At 43.1% G+C, this 21,651-nt stretch overlaps 1 protein-coding gene across 1 annotated transcript in view; it reads left to right on the top strand.

Moving 5' to 3' along the window:
• LOC311247965 (CUB and sushi domain-containing protein 1-like) overlaps nt 1-21,594 on the top strand; it is a gene marked incomplete at both ends in the record, with an annotated part of 213,058 nt that extends 191,464 nt beyond the window's left edge. Inside the window, 1 exon segment of the mRNA XM_084338937.1 lies at nt 21,400-21,594. Within this exon segment, the coding sequence (XP_084195063.1) occupies nt 21,400-21,594 (195 nt within the window).
• Between the last annotated feature and the right edge of the window lie 57 nt (nt 21,595-21,651).

Below are 21,651 nucleotides of genomic sequence, written 5' to 3'. Positions count from 1 at the left end.
TCACTACAGACCAACAGTACTCACTACAGACCAACAGTACTCACTACAGACCAACAGTACTCACTACAGACCAGTAGTACTCACTACAGACCAACAGTACTCACTACAGACCAGCAGTACTCACTACAGACCAGCAGTACTCACTACAGACCAACAGTACTCACTACAGACCAGCAGTACTCACTACATACCAGCAGTACTCACTACAGACCAGTAGTACTCACTACAGACCAACAGTACTCACTACAGACCAGCAGTACTCACTACAGACCAGTAGTACTCACTACAGACCAGCAGTACTCACTACAGACCAGTAGTACTCACTACAGACCAGCAGTACTCACTACAGACCAGTAGTACTCACTACAGACCAGCAGTACTCACTACAGACCAGTAGTACTCACTACAGACCAGTAGTACTCACTACAGACCAGCAGTACTCACTACAGACCAGTAGTACTCACTACAGACCAGTAGTACTCACTACAGACCAGCAGTACTCACTACAGACCAGTAGTACTCACTACAGACCAGTAGTACTCACTACAGACCAGCAGTACTCACTACAGACCAGTAGTACTCACTACAGACCAACAGTACTCACTACAGACCAGTAGTACTCACTACAGACCAGTAGTACTCACTACAGACCAGTAGTACTCACTACAGACCAGTAGTACTCACTACAGACCAGCAGTACTCACTACAGACCAGTAGTACTCACTACAGACCAACAGTACTCACTACAGACCAGTAGTACTCACTACAGACCAGTAGTACTCACTATAGACCAACAGTACTCACTACAGACCAACAGTACTCACTACAGACCAGTAGTACTCACTACAGACCAACAGTACTCACTACAGACCAACAGTACTCACTACAGACCACTGAGGCTGACTCTAGATCAGTACTCTCACGTTGAAAGGCAATATACCCCATCAGCTGTATCAATCTGGTTGGTATGTCTATGTAAGGGCCAGTGCAGAAAACACAGTGAAGTAACAGTGCTCAGAAAAGGGTTGTAATGTTCTGTTCTCACTGGGTACTTCCTGCTTGAAAGGTGCTAATTTATCTCGCAGCGTCTCAGAGATGGTTTGAGATGTTTCAGCTGAAACAGAGCAGGCAGAACACATCCACCACGGATAGAAAATGAGACCGAAAAATGTACTATAAATGTTCTGGTCTCACTGGGTATTTCCTGCTTGAAAGGTGGTAATTCATCTTGAGGCGTCTCAGAGATGGTTTAAGAGTGTCAGCTGAGACACAGCAGCCAGAGCACGTCCGCCACAGACACAAAACAAGTCAGAAAGATTTACTATAAACTAGACATGTGTAGGGGCGCCCCAGTGGCGCACCGCATACTGCCTCGCAGACCTACGCGGCCGTCCCGGGTTCGCCTCCCGCTCCCGGGCTGATTTGTCGCATGTCCTCCTCCCCACATCCTCTCCCGTTCTCCCTCTCCTCTGTCGGTTTTGTCTGGCCAATAAAAGCTGTAAAAATGCTCAAATAAATAAATAAAAAAAAAGAAATAGACATGTGCTGCCAAATCAAATCAAATCAAATCAAATTTATTTATAAGGCCCAACAACACACGTTAATGTCCCCATGGGCCGTACAGGTCTTCTTTAAACAAGTCAAGAAGAAAACATAACAATAAATCACGAACAGAACAAGGACACCATAAGGTCCAACAAATTTAAAATAAATGCAAATAAATTAAAGAATGCAAGCACTCCCAGACATACCCCACGCGAAGGTACCCCACTGCCGGTGGGTAACAGCGGGTATTTGATTTGATTTTATTAAGGATCCCCATTAGCTGGTGCCATAGCAACCAGCTAGTCTTCCTGGGGTCCACACAAAAAAACATACAAAAACAATTATTATTGCAAAACTAAATTATTAAAAGTCAGTACTCAACACACAATGCATAATGAAACTAACAATTAAGTAAGTAAGTAAGTAAGTAAGTAAGTAAGTAAGTAAGTAAGTAAGTAAGTAAGTAAGTAAGTAAGTAAGTAAGTAAGTAAGTAAGTAAGTAAGTAAGTAAGTAAGTAAGTAAGTAAGTAAGTAAGTAAGTAAGTAAGTAAGTAAGTAAGTAAGTAAGTAAGTAAGTAAGTATTTATACAGCACCTTTCATACATGTCATGTAGCTCAAAGTGCTGTACACTTTGAGCTACAGACTTATCCAAGCCTTACGGATCCATCAGTGGTCGTGTATTGTGTGCGTATGTACCCGTTCCTTCATCAAAAAAGTTGGGTCCACAAGGCTTATCCTAGCCTCATGGATCCATCAGGTTTTTCCAAGCCATAACTATTTGTAAGCTAGACTGTATAGGTACATTTTTAATTTTCCTTTAAAAATGTGTATGGAGCTGACGTTTCTGATGTGTGTTGGTAGTGTGTTCCATAGTTTTGGGGCATAGTTGGCAAATGCCATACTTCCTATCCTCTTTTGGTTTCTGGGCGTGTCTAGTAAACCTGTAGTGGATGACCGTAGCGTTCTTGAGGGCAGATAACTAACTAGGGAATTTGCTATGTATTTTGGGCCTTGCTCATTAAGAGCTTTATATGTTAGGAAAAGGACCTTAAAATCAATTCTATGAGTTATTGGAAGCCAGTGCAGAGTGGCTAGGACTGGAGTGATATGTTCTCTTCTCCTTGTATGAGTTAGTAATCGAGCTGCAGAGTTTTGGATAAGCTGAAGCTTCCCAATGGTTGCTTTGGGAAGACCAGTGAACAGTGCATTACAATAGTCAAGCCGACTTGATACAAAAGCATGAATAAGTGTCTCTGCATCCTTTTTATTTACGAAAGGTCTTACTTTCGCTATGTTTCTTAGGTGGAAGAATGACGTTTTCATGGCCTTATTTATATGAGACTTAAAGGTCAGGTCTGAGTCCAAGATGACACCTAGGCTTGTAACCTCAGTCTTTACATAGGATGACAGACTCCCCAGGTTTTCACACAGCACTTCCCTTTTCGCTTTTGGGCCGATCAATAGGATTTCGGTCTTGCTTTCGTTTAATTTTAGGAAGTTATTGTTCATCCACTTGTTTATTGCTAACAGACAATTTGTAATGGACTGTATGGCTGTAGTGTTATTTGGTTCTGCGGAGATATATAGTTGTGTATCATCAGCATAACTATGGAAGCATACATTGTGGTCTCGAATGATGTCCCCGAGGGGCAGCATATATAGTGAGAAGAGTAATGGACCAAGGCAGCTTCCTTGTGCAACTCCAAAGCTGCTGTCATGTTCCTCGGATACATTGTCTCCAAGCTTAACATAGAACCTTCTCCCCTTAATGTATGTTATGAGCCAATTTAGTACATGATCGGAAAAGCCAACCAGTCTTTCAAGACGACTGATCAAGATATTATGGTCAATCGTATCGAACGCTGCACTAAGGTCCAATAGGACAAGAATTGAGACTTTGCCAGCATCGGAGTTTAGCCTGAGGTCGCTAACTATTTTAGTAAGGGCAGTTTCAGTGCTGTGATTTGTTCTGAAACCTGATTGTAATTCCTCCATGATGTTATTATCTTTGAGAAAGGAGTTTATTTGTACTGAGACTATCTTTTCTAATATCTTGCTGATAAATGGAAGGTTCGATATTGGCCTATAGCTTTTTAGTTCGTTTACATCTAAGTTTGTTTTCTTTAGTAGTGGTTTTACTACAGCCGTTTTAAATGCATCTGGAAAAGTGCCTGTTTGAAGCGACAAATTTATGATTTCAAGGACATGATTTGAGACACTATCGAACACCCGCTTGAGAAATGCTGTTGGTATAGGATCGAGGCAGGAGGTGGCGGAATTACACTCAGAGACAATCTTACAGAGGTCAGGTAATGTAATACATGTGAATTCCCCCATAGTTATCTCAGGTGGGTTTTCACTCACAGCCAGATCTATATCAGAGGTAATGCTTGCTCTAATCAATGATATTTTTTCATTAAAGAAAACTGCGAACTCTTCACATTTTGTGGCTGATTGCTGCGGTATATGGGGGGGTGGTATGTTAATCAGCCGGTCGATGGTGGAAAAAAGTACCCTGGAGTTACCCATATTTTCTGAGATCATTTTGGAAAAATATTCCTTTCTCGCAAGTTGTATTGCCTTATTGTATGCGCCCATGGCGTCTTTGTATAAATTAAAGTGAGCTGTGAGTTTGAATTTCCTCCATTTTCGCTCGGCTATCCTACATTTTCTCTTGTTATCTTTAACATTGGTTTTATTTAACCATGGAGAGATTCTATCAGTTTTTACCTTTTTAACCTTCAGAGGGGCAACAGTATCTAACACTGTTGACAAGGTGCTGTGGAAGTTTTGCACTTTCTGATTTAAGGAGGATTCACTGCATTGGTCATATGATTTCATCATACTAGAGAATTTTGCTTCAGCTCTAGCGTCCAGAAGCCTTCTGTGAACTAGGAATTCGCTTCTGGTCTTATGTAATATTAGGCTTGTACCATAGAACACACAATAATGGTCAGAAATTGGAATTTGTTTTACTGATACATTCTCAATGTTTAGCCCTGTTGTTATTAGTAGGTCCAGAGTGTTGCCATGTTGGTGGGTGGCCTCGTGAACATGTTGCATCAGTCCAAAACTGTCCAGTAGGTTCAGAAACTCACAACCCCTGGGGTCATCCTTTTTGTTGATATGAATGTTTAGATCTCCATTAAGAATGATTCTATCATACCTGGTAATGCAGATCGATATAAGTTCTGAAAATGCCTGTATGAAGAGTGGCGAGTACCTTGGTGGTCGATACAATGTCACACATACTACTGGCATTTCTGTTTTCAATACAATAGCAAGGTATTCAAATGATAAAAATGTTCCCAGGTCAATATCACTGCACACAAATTGAGTGGAGATGATTGCTGCTATTCCGCCTCCTCTCCCACTCTGTCTGTTTGATTGATAGAATTTAAAATTGGAAGGGCAGGTCTCAATCAGTGTTGCTACACCAGTGATGTTGTCTAGCCATGTCTCTACTAAAAACATACAATGTACACCATGTTTTACTATGAGTTCATTTATCAGAAATGATTTTTGTTTCAGCGCTCTAACGTTGAACAGTGCTAGTTTTAGCTGTACGGGTTCTGTAGTGGGGCATGAGATAGTCTGTGGTTGAACACTGATATTGATAAGGTTCGATTTACATATGGGACGTGATAATGAGTAATTGATTAGTCTTTTGGTGATCAGAATCGGGATGACACTCAACGTGATTCTTTGTAGCTTAGGCTGCTTCTGTATATAGTCTACAGAGCTAGATATGGTTGGTTGTCAGGCCAGTGATGCTACACTTTGTATGACGTTATGTATTAGCACATTTACCCCTGATATGTTTGGATGGATGCCATCGGGTCTGTAATGGTCTTTCCTGGACCAGAGCAGATCAAAGTTATTTATATAGCAAAGTCCTATAGTAGTACAGTAGGTCTGTAGCCATTTGTGCAACCAGAACAGACAGCTAAATCGCTCAGATCCACGACCTATGGATGGAATGGGGCCAGACACAATGCATATTTTACCCAGGCTTTCAATAGTGAGTATTAGTGATTCAAAGTCAGATTGGAGTTTAGCGGATTGTCTAGCCATTTCGTCATTTGCTCCGATATGAATGATAACGGTGTGGGCGGACGGATATCTGTCGATGATTTCGGGAGTACACTCAAGTAAGTCAGTAACTTTTAAACCGGAAAAACAATATGTAATGCCGTGTGGTATTTGCAAAAACCTGGTGATGGAATCTCCGATGAGTAGGATCTCTGGCTGTTCATGGATGCATTCCCCGTCGTAGATGGCCAGGTTTCTATGGTGAAAAGCTGCAGGAGTAGCGTCTGCATTGTTGGCAGGGTTAGACGGTTGGTCGGGCAGCAGCGCCGTGTGGAGGGGCTCGTTCACAGCGGCATTTCTATCGATAACACTCGCCGTTTGAATGATCGTACTGGCATGGGCTGCAGAGCACCGCAGACGAGGATGTTTAAACTTTGGGGAGTCGGACCCATCGCGTGAGTCTGGGGAATTTGGCGATGCGAGAGCAAACAGGGCAGAGCGCTTTCTGCTCCGGGTTGCAGCTATATTTCCATGGTTGAGTCGTGAGCTGGAGAGGGCCGCCGTCCTGGCAGCTTCGCTTGGAGCCTGGCTAGTAGCTAGCATCGGATAGTCTTTGAGCAAAGCTACAGTACTAGCAGCAGGAGACGGAAACGAGGGAGAGCCTAGGAGGCTGGGATCATTACAAAGAGGATTGAATCGGTTTGATAGTTGAGGTGAATCAACGGGATCATATAGAGGAAGGGAGAGCTTCCTTCGGCCCCTCACCACTGTCGCCCAGGAGGGACTGCTGGTGCAGCCTGCGTCCGTTTGTTCCATGCTAGCCAGCCTGGACATGAGCTCCGTTTGACGCTTGAGAAGATCCATTACTAGTATCTCGATGGACTTCAGTTCCGTTCGCATTTCTGCGACATCTGACGTTGGAGCCATTTCCTCGGGGGAGTTTAGCACTGTGAGTACTGTAGCGTGTAGCTGTAGCTATGGCAACAACAAGCTCTGATAGCTTAGGTCACGTCCAGTAAAAAGTCACATAAAACCAATAAATCCAACAGCATAAACGATAAGAGCAAAAGTCACTGTGATCAGTTAAGATCACTGGTTAAAAAAATGGTAGAAAGAAAGAAAACAAAAACGTAGAAAGAAAACAGTCTAAAGTTTGAAAGTTTGGGAGGTCCGCAAAAACACGTCCGTTCAGCAGCAACCGGAAGTGTAGTGGATCCAACCAACTAACACATGCAAGCAAAAAATAAATAAAAAACACTTTACAGTGTTAAAACACTTTAAGTGCCGAAAACGTGTTTAGGCGTCTTTCCTAGCCATGCTAAAGTTGCAGAGGACGCCCTAACTCGTCTTTAATATCAATATTTAAAAAATATGTGATCGGAATCATATTTCCCCTCTGCAGCCTTCACACACAGTTCTGAGCTCCTCTCAATCCTCTTGCGGTTCAAGAGCGCCATCTGGTGGCCGATCGGCAGAAGCGCCAAACAGGAAGTCATGTGGATGAAGTGGTGATCACCCATATTACTTCCGGGCACTCGCTATGCGTCCCGGGACTCGAGCTCAACACAATACATAGCGATCCGTTGCCAATAACTCGATAAACAACATGATTTGGACGTATATACTATTATACAACCTGGAAATGGACCGGGTATTTCGACATCCCATAATGTCTACCCCACGCTGATCGCCCAACAGCCCGCAGAGACTGGGGTGAGTTTTAGCGTGTAGTATTACCGTGTTCGACACTAACTGCTATGATGAACATTTGACCCACATTAGATGAATGGTATAACGTTGCCCACAGAATTATAAACGATCCCCCGCCCATCCGGTCATCATCAGATGATACATAGAAACTTCTAGAAGCACGTCCATTTGAAATTTTTCATCTGGCACCGATCGCTACCAAACTGTATTTGATCATCAATATAATGCATTTGGGGCTGTAAATCACGTTCTGGAGAAAGCTGCAGAAAGAGATGAAAACATACTTATACTTTAGATCATATTTTAGTATGAATATGTGAATGAAAAAGTTTAACGTTCATACACCCTGAACAATACATATAGGACATTGAATGGGCCCTACTAATGGCAATCTAGCAATATAATTTAAAAAGTTATAGCCCTGCAAAGAAGGGGAACTTCTCCATAGACAAATAGAGCTGGCAACGGATGGTATATCATGAATTTAACCTTAGGCAATCAAAGACAAAGTGTTAAATACAATTTAAGATTATTTTAAAAAGTGAATCTACTGTAAATGCAGCAGAGGTTTTGAGGCAGGTTATTTCAAAGAGGTACTTCAAGCTGCCCACTACTGGAACCTCTAGTAGTGTAATGCTCATGCACGGTATCCCCTAGCGGACCAACTTCTCAAACCACCTTTTGTGACCTTGCCCCTAATCTGCGCCGTTGAGCGGTGTTGCTGTCAAAGTTGTCCTTGACTGTGTTTCTTCTATATTGTCAGAGGGGTGTTGAAGTGAGACTGTGACAGCTGTCCGTCACACTTTGCCAATAAAGGTACATCCCAAAAGGGAACACTGCTCAAATGTTTTAACTCACAGGTATTAGTCCTATAGACAGTTAAAGCTAGATTTTTGCACATGAACGACTCGAGGACAACTCAAGTTACCTATTCAAGACCCGCTCACCCACAATTCTCCCAGCTGGCCTGACGGTTTGATCATGACGATCTTCAGAAAGTGCAGTTCTAGAACCTCAATATTCCATTCAATTAAAATGTTTAGGGCAATGATTCAATTATCAAACAATTCTCGATGCATCGAGATTTTCTATTTGATCCTATTCAACGCATTGTTTGTCGTCTGTTGTCCAGTTGTCTGGGTTTTCATTGTGTTGTTTTTTACGAGTGAGTGTTATGTGTAATCATTTAAAAGTCAATTCTATTAACTCAGTTTGTAACCATGACGTGTAGCAACAATACCTAAAAGTAATATGCAGTGAATTGGAGTAAAACATTTAAATTAAACCGCTCTGCAGCGGTGTGGAATCCCCAAAGGTGGAATCGCGATTATTACTTCTGCCCAGTCCTACCCTGAACTTTCTGTCCTACAAGACAGATAGAGAGAGACAGATATAGATCCGGTGGAGAGAGACGCATCATCCACCCTGTCCAGTGAATGAATGTTCTCATTGATAAATAGTATGAGAATCGACAGACACACATAGCAGATGATTCCGGCCTGCTCCCTAACACTACCTCCTCTCTCTCCCTCGAAGGCTGTTTGGCTCGGCTGAAACGTATCCTGGCTGTTTAGCTAGATGTTGTGTTTGACTGGGGAGTTTATTTAGCGGCTAACGTCGATGTGAATCTAATCATCGGAGCGTCTGGAGATGAGATCACCACCGTCTCTCATCACTCTCTTTTCCCCTCTGTCTTTCTCCCCCTCTGTCTTTACCTCCCTCTGTCTTTAACTCTCTAATGCTCCCTTTCTCGTTAAAGCCCCAATGCTGTATTTTTTCTACATCATTCCTGATTAAAAAACAAACATATTTTAACTATTTTTCCATTTTCCCACTGACTTTCTTGCTATCTCTATACATCACGGTTATCAAGTGGGCACTTCCCTTCACTGGTGTTTCATCAAGTTAGGCCCATGACACATTTACATTTACATTTACATTTAGTCATTTAGCTGACGCTTTTATCCAAAGCGACTTACAAGTTCTGTACGACAAGTCATCAGGAAGGGCACAACTCTATCAGCTGAGTAACAATGTTCATCAAAGTGTTGCGTGCTACAGTGTAGGTTAGTATATTAGGACTGCATGACAGTATGGTTAGTTAGGGTTAGATTTTGGGGGGGGGGGGGGGGGTGACAGTTAGTTCCAGCTTCCTGGACCCCCCCCCCCCTCCGTACTAGTTTTCATTGTACCACTTGCTAAACTTCCTTGGGTTATCCTAAGTCGGAAATAGAACAATTACTGAGTGAGAACAACATCACACATGAAACTCAAACAACAGAATACTCTTACCTAGGGATGTCCGATATTATCGGCCTACCGATATTGGCATTAAAATGTGATATCAGAAATGATCGGTATCGGTTTTCAAATTGATTTTTTTTTTTTTTTTTTTTTTACTTTTTTTTAACCTTTATTGGCAAGTAAGAACAAATTCTGATTTTATTTATTGTCAAAAGTATACATAATGTTGTGTTAATTCCACAACAAGAGATATGTAATGTTAATTACCTGAAATTATTCCGTTTTTTGGGGGGAGAAACCCTGCATATATCGGTATCGGTTATATCGGTTGATATCGGTATCGGAAATTAACAGTTGGACAATATCGTTATATCGGTAAAAAAGCCAATATCGAACATCCCTACTCTTACCCTTTGTTTACTTTGGCCCCCAGCTGACATTATTGATCCTCAACCAAACCCACTGACGTCCTTTCCAATGCTTCGTCCGACATCTCATGTACCGCCTTTCGCAAACTTCACCCATGAATCCCCAGCTCTCCCGATAATGATAACGTTGATTCTGCTATAGATCCTCTGCATCCTACTTCTACCAGACAAACCATAGCTTTCCATCGTCGCAGTTCAGTTTCTGCTGCCAAATCTGCACAACTAATCTTTTTTTCCTTTCATATGTCTCCTCCTGTCTTGCGTTGCTGGTAGGGTTAGCTTGCCTAGTGCAGCTTTCAATACACAGTAGCAGGAGTTGGTTGGGCTTGACGTGCCGAGACAGCTTGTACACAACCCTCAGCCTGTCTGGCCTCACGTGGTATGAGGCTGCAATCCATCACCTGGAAGACAATAGGCGTGGGAAGAGGACTAACAAGCCAACTCCAAAAGCCCTCCAGGGGGTTGGGCGAGGGGCTAACATCCCCACCCCGTAAAACACTATATTGTTACAGAAACGCCAACAAGAGAAAAACAAGACATCAACACCTTGGCCCAGGGAAGAGAAGGGTCTTCGATAAGAAGGTCTATGACACCATGTGGTGAAAGCCAGAAGTCTCTGGAAGCCACACGGCCGATCACCCTTCTTTCGTCCAGGGCTGCCCATATCGGTACGTGGAACGTGAGAACCATGTATGAGATGGGTAAGACATTTCAAGTAGCAGCAGTGATGAGGAACTATAATCTCACGCTGCTCGGAATAAGTGAGACAAGATGGACACAGTCCGGACAGAAACGACTGGCCTCAGGAGAGTTACTGCTGTACTCCGGACACGAAGAGGACAATGCCTCCCACACCCAAGGAGTAGCACTGATGCTATCTAAAACAGCACAGACAGCGCTCATAGGATGGGAAGCCCATGGTCCAAGGATCATCACCGCATCCTTTCGAACCAAGAAGAAGAGGATCAATATGAACATCATACAGTGCTACGCTCCTACCAATGACAGCGAGGAAGCAGACAAAGACCAGTTCTACAACAGACTGCAGTCCATTATAGAAAATCACCCAGAGAGAGACATCACAATCCTGATGGGAGACCTTAATGCCAAGATCGGAAGTGACAACAGGGGGTACGAAGATATAATGGGAAGACACGGATTGGGGGCCATGAATGAAAATGGGGAGAGGCTGGCGGACCAGTGCTCTATGAACAACTTGGTCATTGGCGGCAGTGTTTTTCCCCATAAGAACATCCACAAGGCCACTTGGGTATCGCCAGACCACATAACCGAGAACCAGATTGACCATGTCTGTATCAGCAAGAAATTCAGGAGGTCCATGCAGGATATAAGAGTAAAGAGAGGAGCAGATGTGGCTTCAGACCACCACCTTGTCGTAGCCAGCCTGAAGCTGAAGCTGAGAAAGAACTGGATGTCGGCACATACAACACGACACAGGTACAACACAGCTTCCTTGAGAGACGCCAGTAAGCTGGAAGAGTTCAGAGTAACACTCAGCAACAAGTTCCAAGTTTTACAGGAGCTGTTGGAAGAGGACGAGTGCACCCTGGAGAACAGTTGGAAGGAGATAAAAGAGGCAGTAACGTCTACCTGCCAGGAAGTTCTTGGCCCCAAGAAGCACCAGCACAAGGAGTGGATCTCAGGGGACAGTCTGCAAAAGATCCAAGAGAGGAGGGAGAAGAAGGCGGCAGTGAACAACAGCCGGACAAGAGCAGAGAAGGCCAAGGCACAAGAAAGGTATGCAGAAGGAAACAAGCTAGTAAAGAAGAGCATCAGAGCAGACAAGCGAAGGTATATGGATGACCTGGCAACAGAGGCAGAGCAAGCAGCAAGAGAGGGGAATATGAGAGAACTGTACAACATCACCAAGAAGCTGGCAGGAAAGTACAGCAAACCAGAACGACCTGTGAAGGACAAAGAGGGAAGACCGATAACAACGGGAGAGGAGCAACAAAAGAACAGATGGATGGAGTATTTTGAAGAACTTCTAAACCGGCCAGCACCACAGAACCCACCAGACATCGCACAGGCTGACACAGACCTACCCATAGCCTGCAACGCACCAACCAGGGAAGAAATTAGGAAGGCTATCAAGCAGCTGAGGAACGGAAAGGCTGCAGGACCAGACAACATCCCTGCGGAGGCACTGAAGTCAGATATAGAAACCACGGTGAAGATGCTCCACCCACTCTTCATGAAGATATGGGAGGAAGAAGACGTGCCAGGAGATTGGAAAGAGGGCTATCTCATCAAGATCCCAAAGAAAGGCGACCTTAGCAATTGCGCAAATTACAGAGGGATCACACTGCTATCAGTGCCAGGGAAAGTTTTTAACAGAGTAATCTTGAACAGGATGAAGGACCTCATCGATGGACAACTCCGCGATGAGCAAGCTGGTTTCCGCAAGGACCGATCCTGCACAGACCAAATTGCAGTGCTGCGCATCATCGTGGAGCAGTCGATAGAGTGGAACTCGCCCCTGTACATAAATGTTGTGGACTATGAGAAAGCCTTTGACAGCCTAGACAGAGAGACCCTCTGGAAGCTTCTCCGACATTACGGGGTGCCGACCAAGATTGTTTCCATCATCAGGAACTCCTATGAGGGACTGACATGCAAGGTGGTCCACGGAGGGCAGCTCACAGAGGCATTCCAAATGAAGACCGGGGTCAGACAAGGTTGTCTGCTCTCGCCCTTCCTCTTCCTGCTGGCCATTGACTGGATAATGAAGACCTCCACAGCACAGAGAAGGTACGGGATTCAGTGGACACCTTGGACGCAACTTGACGACTTGGACTATGCTGACGATTTGGCACTACTGTCGCACACCCAACAACAGATGCAGGAGAAGACCAACAACGTGGCATCCACTTCCGCGCAAGTGGGACTCAACATCCACAAAGGCAAGACTAAGATCCTCAAGACCAATGCAGCAAACAACACCAACACAATCATGCTGGATGGCGAGGCTTTGGAAGAAGTTGAAGCCTTTACCTACCTTGGCAGTGTTATTGACAAGCAGGGCGGCACAGATGCTGACATTAGAGCACGAATAAGGAAAGCACGTACAGCATTCGTGCAATTACGGAACATCTGGAGCTCAAAAGAACTGACTTCCAACACCAAAGTCAGATTCTTTAACACCAACGTCAAGGCAGTCCTATTATATGGAGCAGAGATGTGGAGAACTACAGCTGCAACCATCAGGAAAGTGCAGGTCTTCATTAACAGCTGCCTGCGGAAGATCATCAACATCCGATGGCCAGACACCATCAGCAACTGCGAACTCTGGCAGAGAACAAACCAGCTGCCAGCAGAAGAAGAAATTAAGAAACGCAGATGGCGCTGGATAGGCCACACCCTGCGAAAGCCTGCAAGTACCATCACCAGACAAGCCCTAACATGGAACCCGCAGGGCAAGCGGAAAAGGGGCCGCCCGAGAAACACCTGGCGCAGAGACCTGGAGGCAGACACCAAGACCATGAAGATGACCTGGAACCAACTGGAGAGAACAGCTCAAGACAGAGATGCTTGGAGATCACTTGTTGACGGCCTATGCCCCAGAAGGGGTAGCAGGCGTAAGTAAATATGTCTCCTCCACTGAATCTTCCCAGGGCACCACCAATTCTATAAACTAAACTATCCACTGACTAGCAGACCATAACACTAGGTCAGGCCTCAAGTTAGTGCTAACTCTCGTGGAACAATGAGTTTTCCATGTTTTCCAATACACTATCATAAAAAATTTACTTACAGGAGTAGGTGCCACAATGGGCTACTGTCTGACCCCTATTAGGGGGAACCATAGATGACCTACACTCTGATACCATAGATGACCTACACTCTGAGACCATAGAGGACCTACACTCTGAGACCATAGAGGACCTAGACTCTGAGACCATAGAGGACCTACACTCTGAGACCATAGAGGACCCACACTCTGATACCATAGAGGACCTACACTCTGAGACCATAGAGGACCTACACTCTGAGACCATAGAGGACCTACACTCTGAGACCATAGAGGACCTACACTCTGAGACCATAGAGGACCTACACTCTGAGACCATAGAGGACCTACACTCTGAAACCATAGAGGACCTACACTCTGAGACCATAGAGGACCTACACTCTGAAACCATAGAGGACCTAGACTCTGAGACCATAGAGGACCTACACTCTGAAACCATAGAGGACCTACACTCTGAGACCATAGAGGACCTACACTCTGAGACCATAGAGGACCCACACTCTGAGACCATAGAGGACCTACACTCTGAGACCATAGAGGACCTACACTCTGAGACCATAGAGGACCTACACTCTGAGACCATAGAGGACCTACACTCTGAGACCATAGAGGACCTACACTCTGATACCATAGAGGACCTACACTCTGAGACCATAGAGGACCTACACTCTGAGACCATGGAGGACCTACACTCTGAGACCATAGAGGACCTACACTCTGATACCATAGAGGACATACAATCTGAGACCATGGAGGACCTACACTCTGATACCATAGAGGACCTACACTCTGAGACCATAGAGGACCTACACTCTGAGACCATAGAGGACCTACACTCTGAGACCATAGAGGACCTACACTCTGATACCATAGAGGACCTACACTCTGATACCATAGAGGACCTACACTCTGAGACCATAGAGGACCTACACTCTGAGACCATAGAGGACCTGAGACCATAGAGGACCTACACTCTGAAACCATAGAGGACCTACACTCTGATACCATAGAGGACCTACACTCTGAGACCATACATGACCTATAATCTGATACCATACATGACCTACACTCTGAAACCAGATATGTCTTTATGGTCCTCAGAGTGTAGGTTTGCATTATCAGTCACTTGTTCAGTCATGTTGTTGTTACTTACCTTTTGTTCCCCTTTAATTGGCCGGGTATGGCTATTACGTTTTGACAAATAGAAGCCGGGCCTAAATTTATATATTTTTTTTTACGGTTACCACTGGCTCCGTTTAGTTTATATAATTTATATAAACTTTATCATAATTTGCATTCATGAGTCAATGCTGAGGAAAACGCAGCAGCAAGGCATTTATCTCTTTCTCTATTTCTCTCCAGCTTGATGTGCAACGGGCCACTTACATAGATCCCTCTCTCTCCATCCATCTCTCTCTCTCTCTCTCTCTCTTGCTCTCGCTCTCAACACCGCCACGAGACAAAACAAATCCATCTACCAGATACCCCCGCACAACATACATGCAGCGATCATCTATTATTTGGCACTTGCACCTCATCATCACAACCCAACGCCTGCCAGTGCATAATGTGAACTACAAAAAACACGCCTGGATGACAACTGTAATCGCACTCACCATTAGTACAACATCGTTCCGTTCCTCCAGACACTTGTTAGTCGTGCCTTGCATGGAGCACACGGCGCCTGGCCTATGATGGTGGTACATCTTTGAGTGTGGAAATAAGGAACTTTCACGTGTGGAGGACCAAAGCCAATGCTACTCCATCTCTTGCTCTCCCTCTCACTCACTCTTTCTCTTACAGTTTGTGAGGTTGGCGCTACAATGAGAATGGTCTGACTCTCGGAGCGAGATCAAATTAATGATTCATAATTGATATGTAACTCAATAGCCACATTTTTTATATTCATATTGGTTTAACCCTTGTGTGGTGTTCACATTTATCTTACTGGTGGAGCCACAACATTATTGGGATTTTAAAACAATAAAGCCATAACAATTCATGTAAAGAATTATTAACGGGTGTTTGTTAACCTTATCCCAATTACAAGCAATTTAGATATATGCATAATATATGTAGTTCATAGTTGGCATTTACTTCTGCTAGATCATTTGTAAGACATTTAAATAACCCATTATAATCAAGACATGAATATAATACATCATGTTTATCTTGAAACATATAAATTAAACAAGGTGGAGGCAGACCGTGAAGGTGCACAGTGAACCTTTTTGTTGAATTTCTACCATAATTACTTGTTTTCACGAACAACCTCCATACCTCCGGGTCCAGTGGACCAGAACACCACATATGAAATATAAATGTGTAGGAAATGAAAAAATATGTTTATATATTCTTCACAGAAAATGAACCAAGGTCAATGAGTCTTAGGTTAAAGAAATAATGTATTGTATTATTTATATTTTAATAAACATTTAAACGGGCCCCACAGACCTGAACGCCACACAAGGGTTAAGTAAACAAGTTGATAGTATTTCCCATGTTTGCTGAGCAAGAATGTTTGTGCTAAAGGAATTAAAGGCCGGTCCCATATTTGTCCGGTCCCAAATGTAAGCCAGTTCAATCATTGAAGCAAATAAAAACCTAGGCAGTCAGTCAGTCAGTTGGCTAATTGTTTCATGCTTTCGTTGACAGTATGCAGAGTTTATGTCGAAGCTAACGTCAGTCTGGTTTTGATCCTCACTCGTTAGCCTGGCTCTCTCTTTCTCCCTCTATACAACCTTCATCTCCTGCTTCATCTCCCTCTTTCTCCCTCTCTCTGTATCCCTCTCTTTCTCCTTATCCATCTCTTTCTCCTTCTCCCTGTGTCTCTATCCCTCTCTTTATCCCTCTTCCTGTCTCTATCCCTCTCTGTATCTCTCTCTCTCTCTCTCTCTCTCTCTCTCTCTCTCTCTCTCTCTCCATGTATCTCTCCTTCTCTCTCTCCCTGTCCCTGTATCTCTATCCCTTTCTCCCTCTTCCTGTATATATCCCTCTTTCTCCCTGTCCCTATCTCTCTCCCCCTCTATCTTCCTCTCTTTCCCCCTCTTCCCGTCTCTCTTTCTCCATGTCCCTATCTCTCCCCCTCTCTATCCCTCTCTGTCTCCCTCTTCCCCTCTATCTCCCTCTATTTTTCCCTATCCCTGTCTCTACCCCTCTCTTTCTCCATCGTCCTGACTATCTCCCTCTCTTTCTCCCAGTCCCTGTCTCTCCATTTATCTCGCCCCCCCTCTCTTCTCTTTTCTTCTCTTCTCTTCTCTTCTCTTCTCTTCTCTTCTCTTCTCTTCTCTCTCTTCTCTTCTCTTCTCTTCTCTTCTCTTCTCTTCTCTTCTCTTCTCTTCTCTTCTCTTCTCTTTTCTTCTCTTCTCTTCTCCTTCTCTTCTCTTCTCTTCTCTTCTCTTCTCTTCTCTTCTCTTCTCTTCTCTTCTCTTATTCTCTTCTATTATCTTATCTTCTCTTCTTATTATCTCTTATCTTCTTTTATCTTCTCTTCTCTTCTCTTCTCTTCTCTTCTCTTCTCATCTCTTCTCTTCTCTTCTCTTTTCTTCTCTTCTCTTCTCTTCTCTTCTCTTCTCTTCTCTTCTCTTCTCTTCTCTTCTCTTCTTTCTCTTCTCTTCTCTTCTCTTCTCTTCTCTTTTCTTCTCTCTCTTCTCTTCTCTTCTCTTCTCTTCTCTTCTCTTCTCTTCTCTTCTCTTCTCTTCTCTTATTCTCTTCTATTATCTTATCTTCTCTTCTTATTATCTCTTATCTTCTTTTATCTTCTCTTCTCTTCTCTTCTCTTCTCTTCTCATCTCTTCTCTTCTCTTCTCTTTTCTTCTCTTCTCTTCTCTTCTCTTCTCTTCTCTTCTCTTCTCTTCTCTTCTCTTCTCTTCTCTTCTCTTCTCTTCTCTTCTCTTCTCTCTCTTCTCTTCTCTTCTATAAGTCTCTTATTTTTCTTCTTCTCTCCTCTTCTCTTAATAATAATAATAATAATAATAATAATAATAATAATAATAATAATAATAATAATAATAATAATAATAATAATAATAATAATAATAATAATAATAATAATAATAATAATAATAATAATAATAATAATAATAATAATAATAATAATAATAATAATAATAATAATAATAATAATAATAATAATAATAATTCATTTAATTTATAGAGCGCTCTCAGTAACCCGAAATCGCTGACAGTAGGCATAGAGAAGAAAAACAAAGAAACAAAGGAAACAAAGGAACCATAGAACCACAGGGTAATCAGGGAACAATATGAAATACACAGGAACATAGAGCCACAGTAACAACAACAGGTTGGAGGAGGGGGGTTATGGGTAAGGGAAGGTTAAATGCCAGGGGGAACAGGTTCTGTCTCTTCTCTTCTGTTCGTGGCCCCTCCCTCCAAAACAACACAGTATTTCCAGACGCGGATGGGAGGGAACATCAGTTGCTTCTCTCCTAAATACATCACACACTGTATAGGCCTATGTCAAACTGTGTTCAACATCAGATAATTAACATGTCTTCCTTACTTTTGAAGCCAATCTGTGAATTAGTCTCCCGCTGTACTGTGTTCCGACCTCCTCTGTAGACACCCCCGTCTCAGAGAGATACTCTAGTTGAATTAATTAAAAAATAATTATAATTAAAATCATCGTCCTCCTCGTCCTCCTCACGTCTGTTCCCTGTTGAGCAGCAGTTTTCAAAGTTTGTCTTTGGGGATCTACATTTTTCAAACTACTTGATCAAGACTCAAACTGATTTTGGGACGCTATGCTGTGTTTCATGCCGTCTGGCAGACGGTACCGCAGCCTCAGGTCCACATCCAGAGAACACTGAACAGCTACTTCCACCGGGCAAACAGACGACTGACGGAGATACTCTGAATTATCATAAGAGCATACACACACACAAAAGCACCTTAAGTGACTTACACACCACTCAAGCACACTTATTACATGCACACACTGCTGCTACTTACACCGTAGAATAATACATTTTTTATATTTTTTGTGTTTTTTTACCTGGTAAAAAACATATAGGCTACCTTGTATTAGTATCGATTGTATAGATCGTTGTGTATTGTTGTTTACAAATCTATTACGATTGAGGAGCCGGGAAGAAACTACTTTTCTGCCTGTTTTATTTCGTCTCTCCTACCAATTAAAATTGGCCCATGTTCAAGATTTTGTTTCTGAAGTCTATCCTCTAATGAATTATTCATACATAAGAAGGATAAATAGCCTACCTATGAAATTTGTGGGCTGTTTTCCATACATGAGGAAGGAGGATCCATGGTCTGATCTTGGCCTGGTTCCAATAACATAGTTTTCCGTGTCGTTAAACTGACATGACCACCGTGTCCAGTGCCCACCGTCAAATCTGGAAGGATGTTTGTCTAGAGAACAAAAGCATTGCGATGTTCGCTTTTATTCTGTATCTCAGTTACTAGTAACTGCATTTGTATTTGTCATACCAGGAGCAACTTTTGAACAGATAAATCATCGGCTATCTATAAATCATATCCCTGAAATTGGTGTAAGTGAAGGCTGCTCTAGTGCAGTAACATAGGAGAGGTGGGGAGCACGCTGTGTTTGTTCTGAAACAGGTCCGCAAAGGAGCACAAATACACACAATACATATAATTAATTTCACATGCAGGCTTTTGGAAATGTAGGGGAGAGACCTTGCTCATAATGGGGCAGCCAAGATAGAAAACGTGAGAAAACACCAGCCCTTTTCTTTCTCTCTTTTGATGTACAACTTTCAAAATATGATTACAGGCCGTTTTTTTAAATGGCAGTCCTACATGTCGTTTTTAATGGCAGTCCTACAGGTCATTTTTTAATGGCAGTCCTACAGGTCATTTTTAATGGCAGTCCTACTGGTCGTTTTTTAATGGCAGTCCTACATGTCGTTTTTAATGGCAGTCCTACTGGTCGTTTTTTAATGGCAGTCCTACAGGTCATTTTTAATGGCAGTCCTACATGTCGTTTTTAATGGCAGTCCTACAGGTCGTTTTTTAATGGCAGTCCTACAGGTCATTTTTTAATGGCAGTCCTACTGGTCGTTTTTAATGGCAGTCCTACATGTAGTTTTTAATGGCAGTCCTACAGGTCGTTTTTGACAGAGAACAGATGGTGCATCTAGGCGCATCAGTGAATCAGAATCTTTATTGCCAAGTAGTTTTCACATACAAGGAATGTGATTCGATAGTTTTTTGGTGCGACATTAACGGACAGACAATTACAGTAGAATAAAATAAAAAGGTATAATAAAATAAAATGGAATATAAGCAAAGTAAAAAATAGAAGCACAATAGAATAGAATTATAAAATAAAATAAGCCAGGGCTGTACAGGTGTACCGCAAGTATATACACTAATTAGAATACAAATAAAAAATAACAATGCAGCACATAACATAAAACATAATACAAATTATAATATTAATTAATATCTGTGTCCATCTCATTATCCATGCTTTCCCGAATTCATATCCGGATTCTAGTAGATTCTAGTAGATTCTACGGATTCTACTACTAGTACTACTACTAGTAGTAGTAGTATTGTGACCATCATCAGATCACTGGCAGAAAAAAAGGTGGACGGGTGAAGTTGATTAATATTTCTCTCCCCTTGTATAACATCATCAGTGGCTCCAGTGGAGTAGCTCAGCAGTGTCAGACTGTGGTTGCACTAGACAGCTCCCAGGTGTAAATAAATGTGTGGAACTGGTGCGTGATCACGTGTGTTACTTAAAACAAATGCTCAGCAAATATTCCCATGGTCAATAAAGGGAACACAATTAATTTATCCGATCTGGAATCCCTGATCCCATAGCTACGTTTATCATGTCGGGTTGTGGTATTACCAGTAGCGCAATGTTTTTATCTCATAGAAACCTCAGGGCGGCATATTTTTGATGGACAAATCCCTGCGACCCAGAGGAGCTTAAATCATTGTAGGCCGTGTCTATTACTATGAACCCAGTTCATTCTTTTATCTCTCCATTTCCCCTCTCCGTGTCTCGTTGAAATGTATGTCTCCATTCCCTGTTGGAAAGCCCAGAAAACAAGATAATATCACTATTCCCCGTTTCCATAGATACGTAGGTGGTGTCTATTACCACTACCACAGTGTTTTTAATCGTTCCATTCCCCACAGTAAAGCCCAGAGACGGATGTTGTGATATATCTCCTGCGTAGCTAACAGTGTTTCTTTCATAGATTGTCATAACATGGTGCCATCCATCTAATCCTCCCATGCTCCCCATAGGAAGGCACAGACAGCAGCTCCACCGAAGCAGTTGCGGGTGCAGTGCCTTGCTCAAGAGCACTTCAACAGTAGTTGTTGAGGGAGGGGAGAGCCTTATTCATAAACTTCCCCAACCTATATGTCCCTACTGGCTCAGGAATCAAACCAACATCATTTTCATCACGAGCCTGCTTTCCTAACTTTTAGGCTACCACTGCTCCATTTCTCCCCACAAGGACCCTCAGAAAACCGCCACAGTGTGTTTGCGTTTGGGTTCTGTGGAGCAGCAATCACCTAATCGTCCTGTCTTCATTCCCCATAGAGAGGAACAGAGGCGTGGCACGACACTGGCATTGTAATGAACAGCAGAACCTGACATCCTCTGACACAATGTTTTTTTCTGCTGTTCCCGTTCCCTATAGAAAAGCCCAGGGAGGCCTGCTTTGATCCGGGGAACATTATGAACGGCAGTAGGACTGGATATGACTACAAACTGGGCTCCCAGGTCACCTACCACTGTCACCATGGTTACACCACTTTGGGCGGGGCCACCATCACCTGTGTCATGGGAAATGACGGGAAGCCGGCGTGGGATAAGGCACTGCCGACGTGTAAAGGTAGGAAACACATGGCTGTAAAGACAGGAACACACTGCTGTAAAGGCAGGAAACACA

The sequence above is a fragment of the Notolepis coatsorum genome (assembly GCF_963971535.1).
Source record: "Notolepis coatsorum genome assembly, contig: SCAFFOLD_268, whole genome shotgun sequence".
NCBI classification, from domain to species: domain Eukaryota; kingdom Metazoa; phylum Chordata; class Actinopteri; order Aulopiformes; family Paralepididae; genus Notolepis; species Notolepis coatsorum.
The sequence above is the reverse complement of the archived record's forward strand: the minus strand, read 5'-3'. Positions and strand labels throughout refer to the sequence as shown.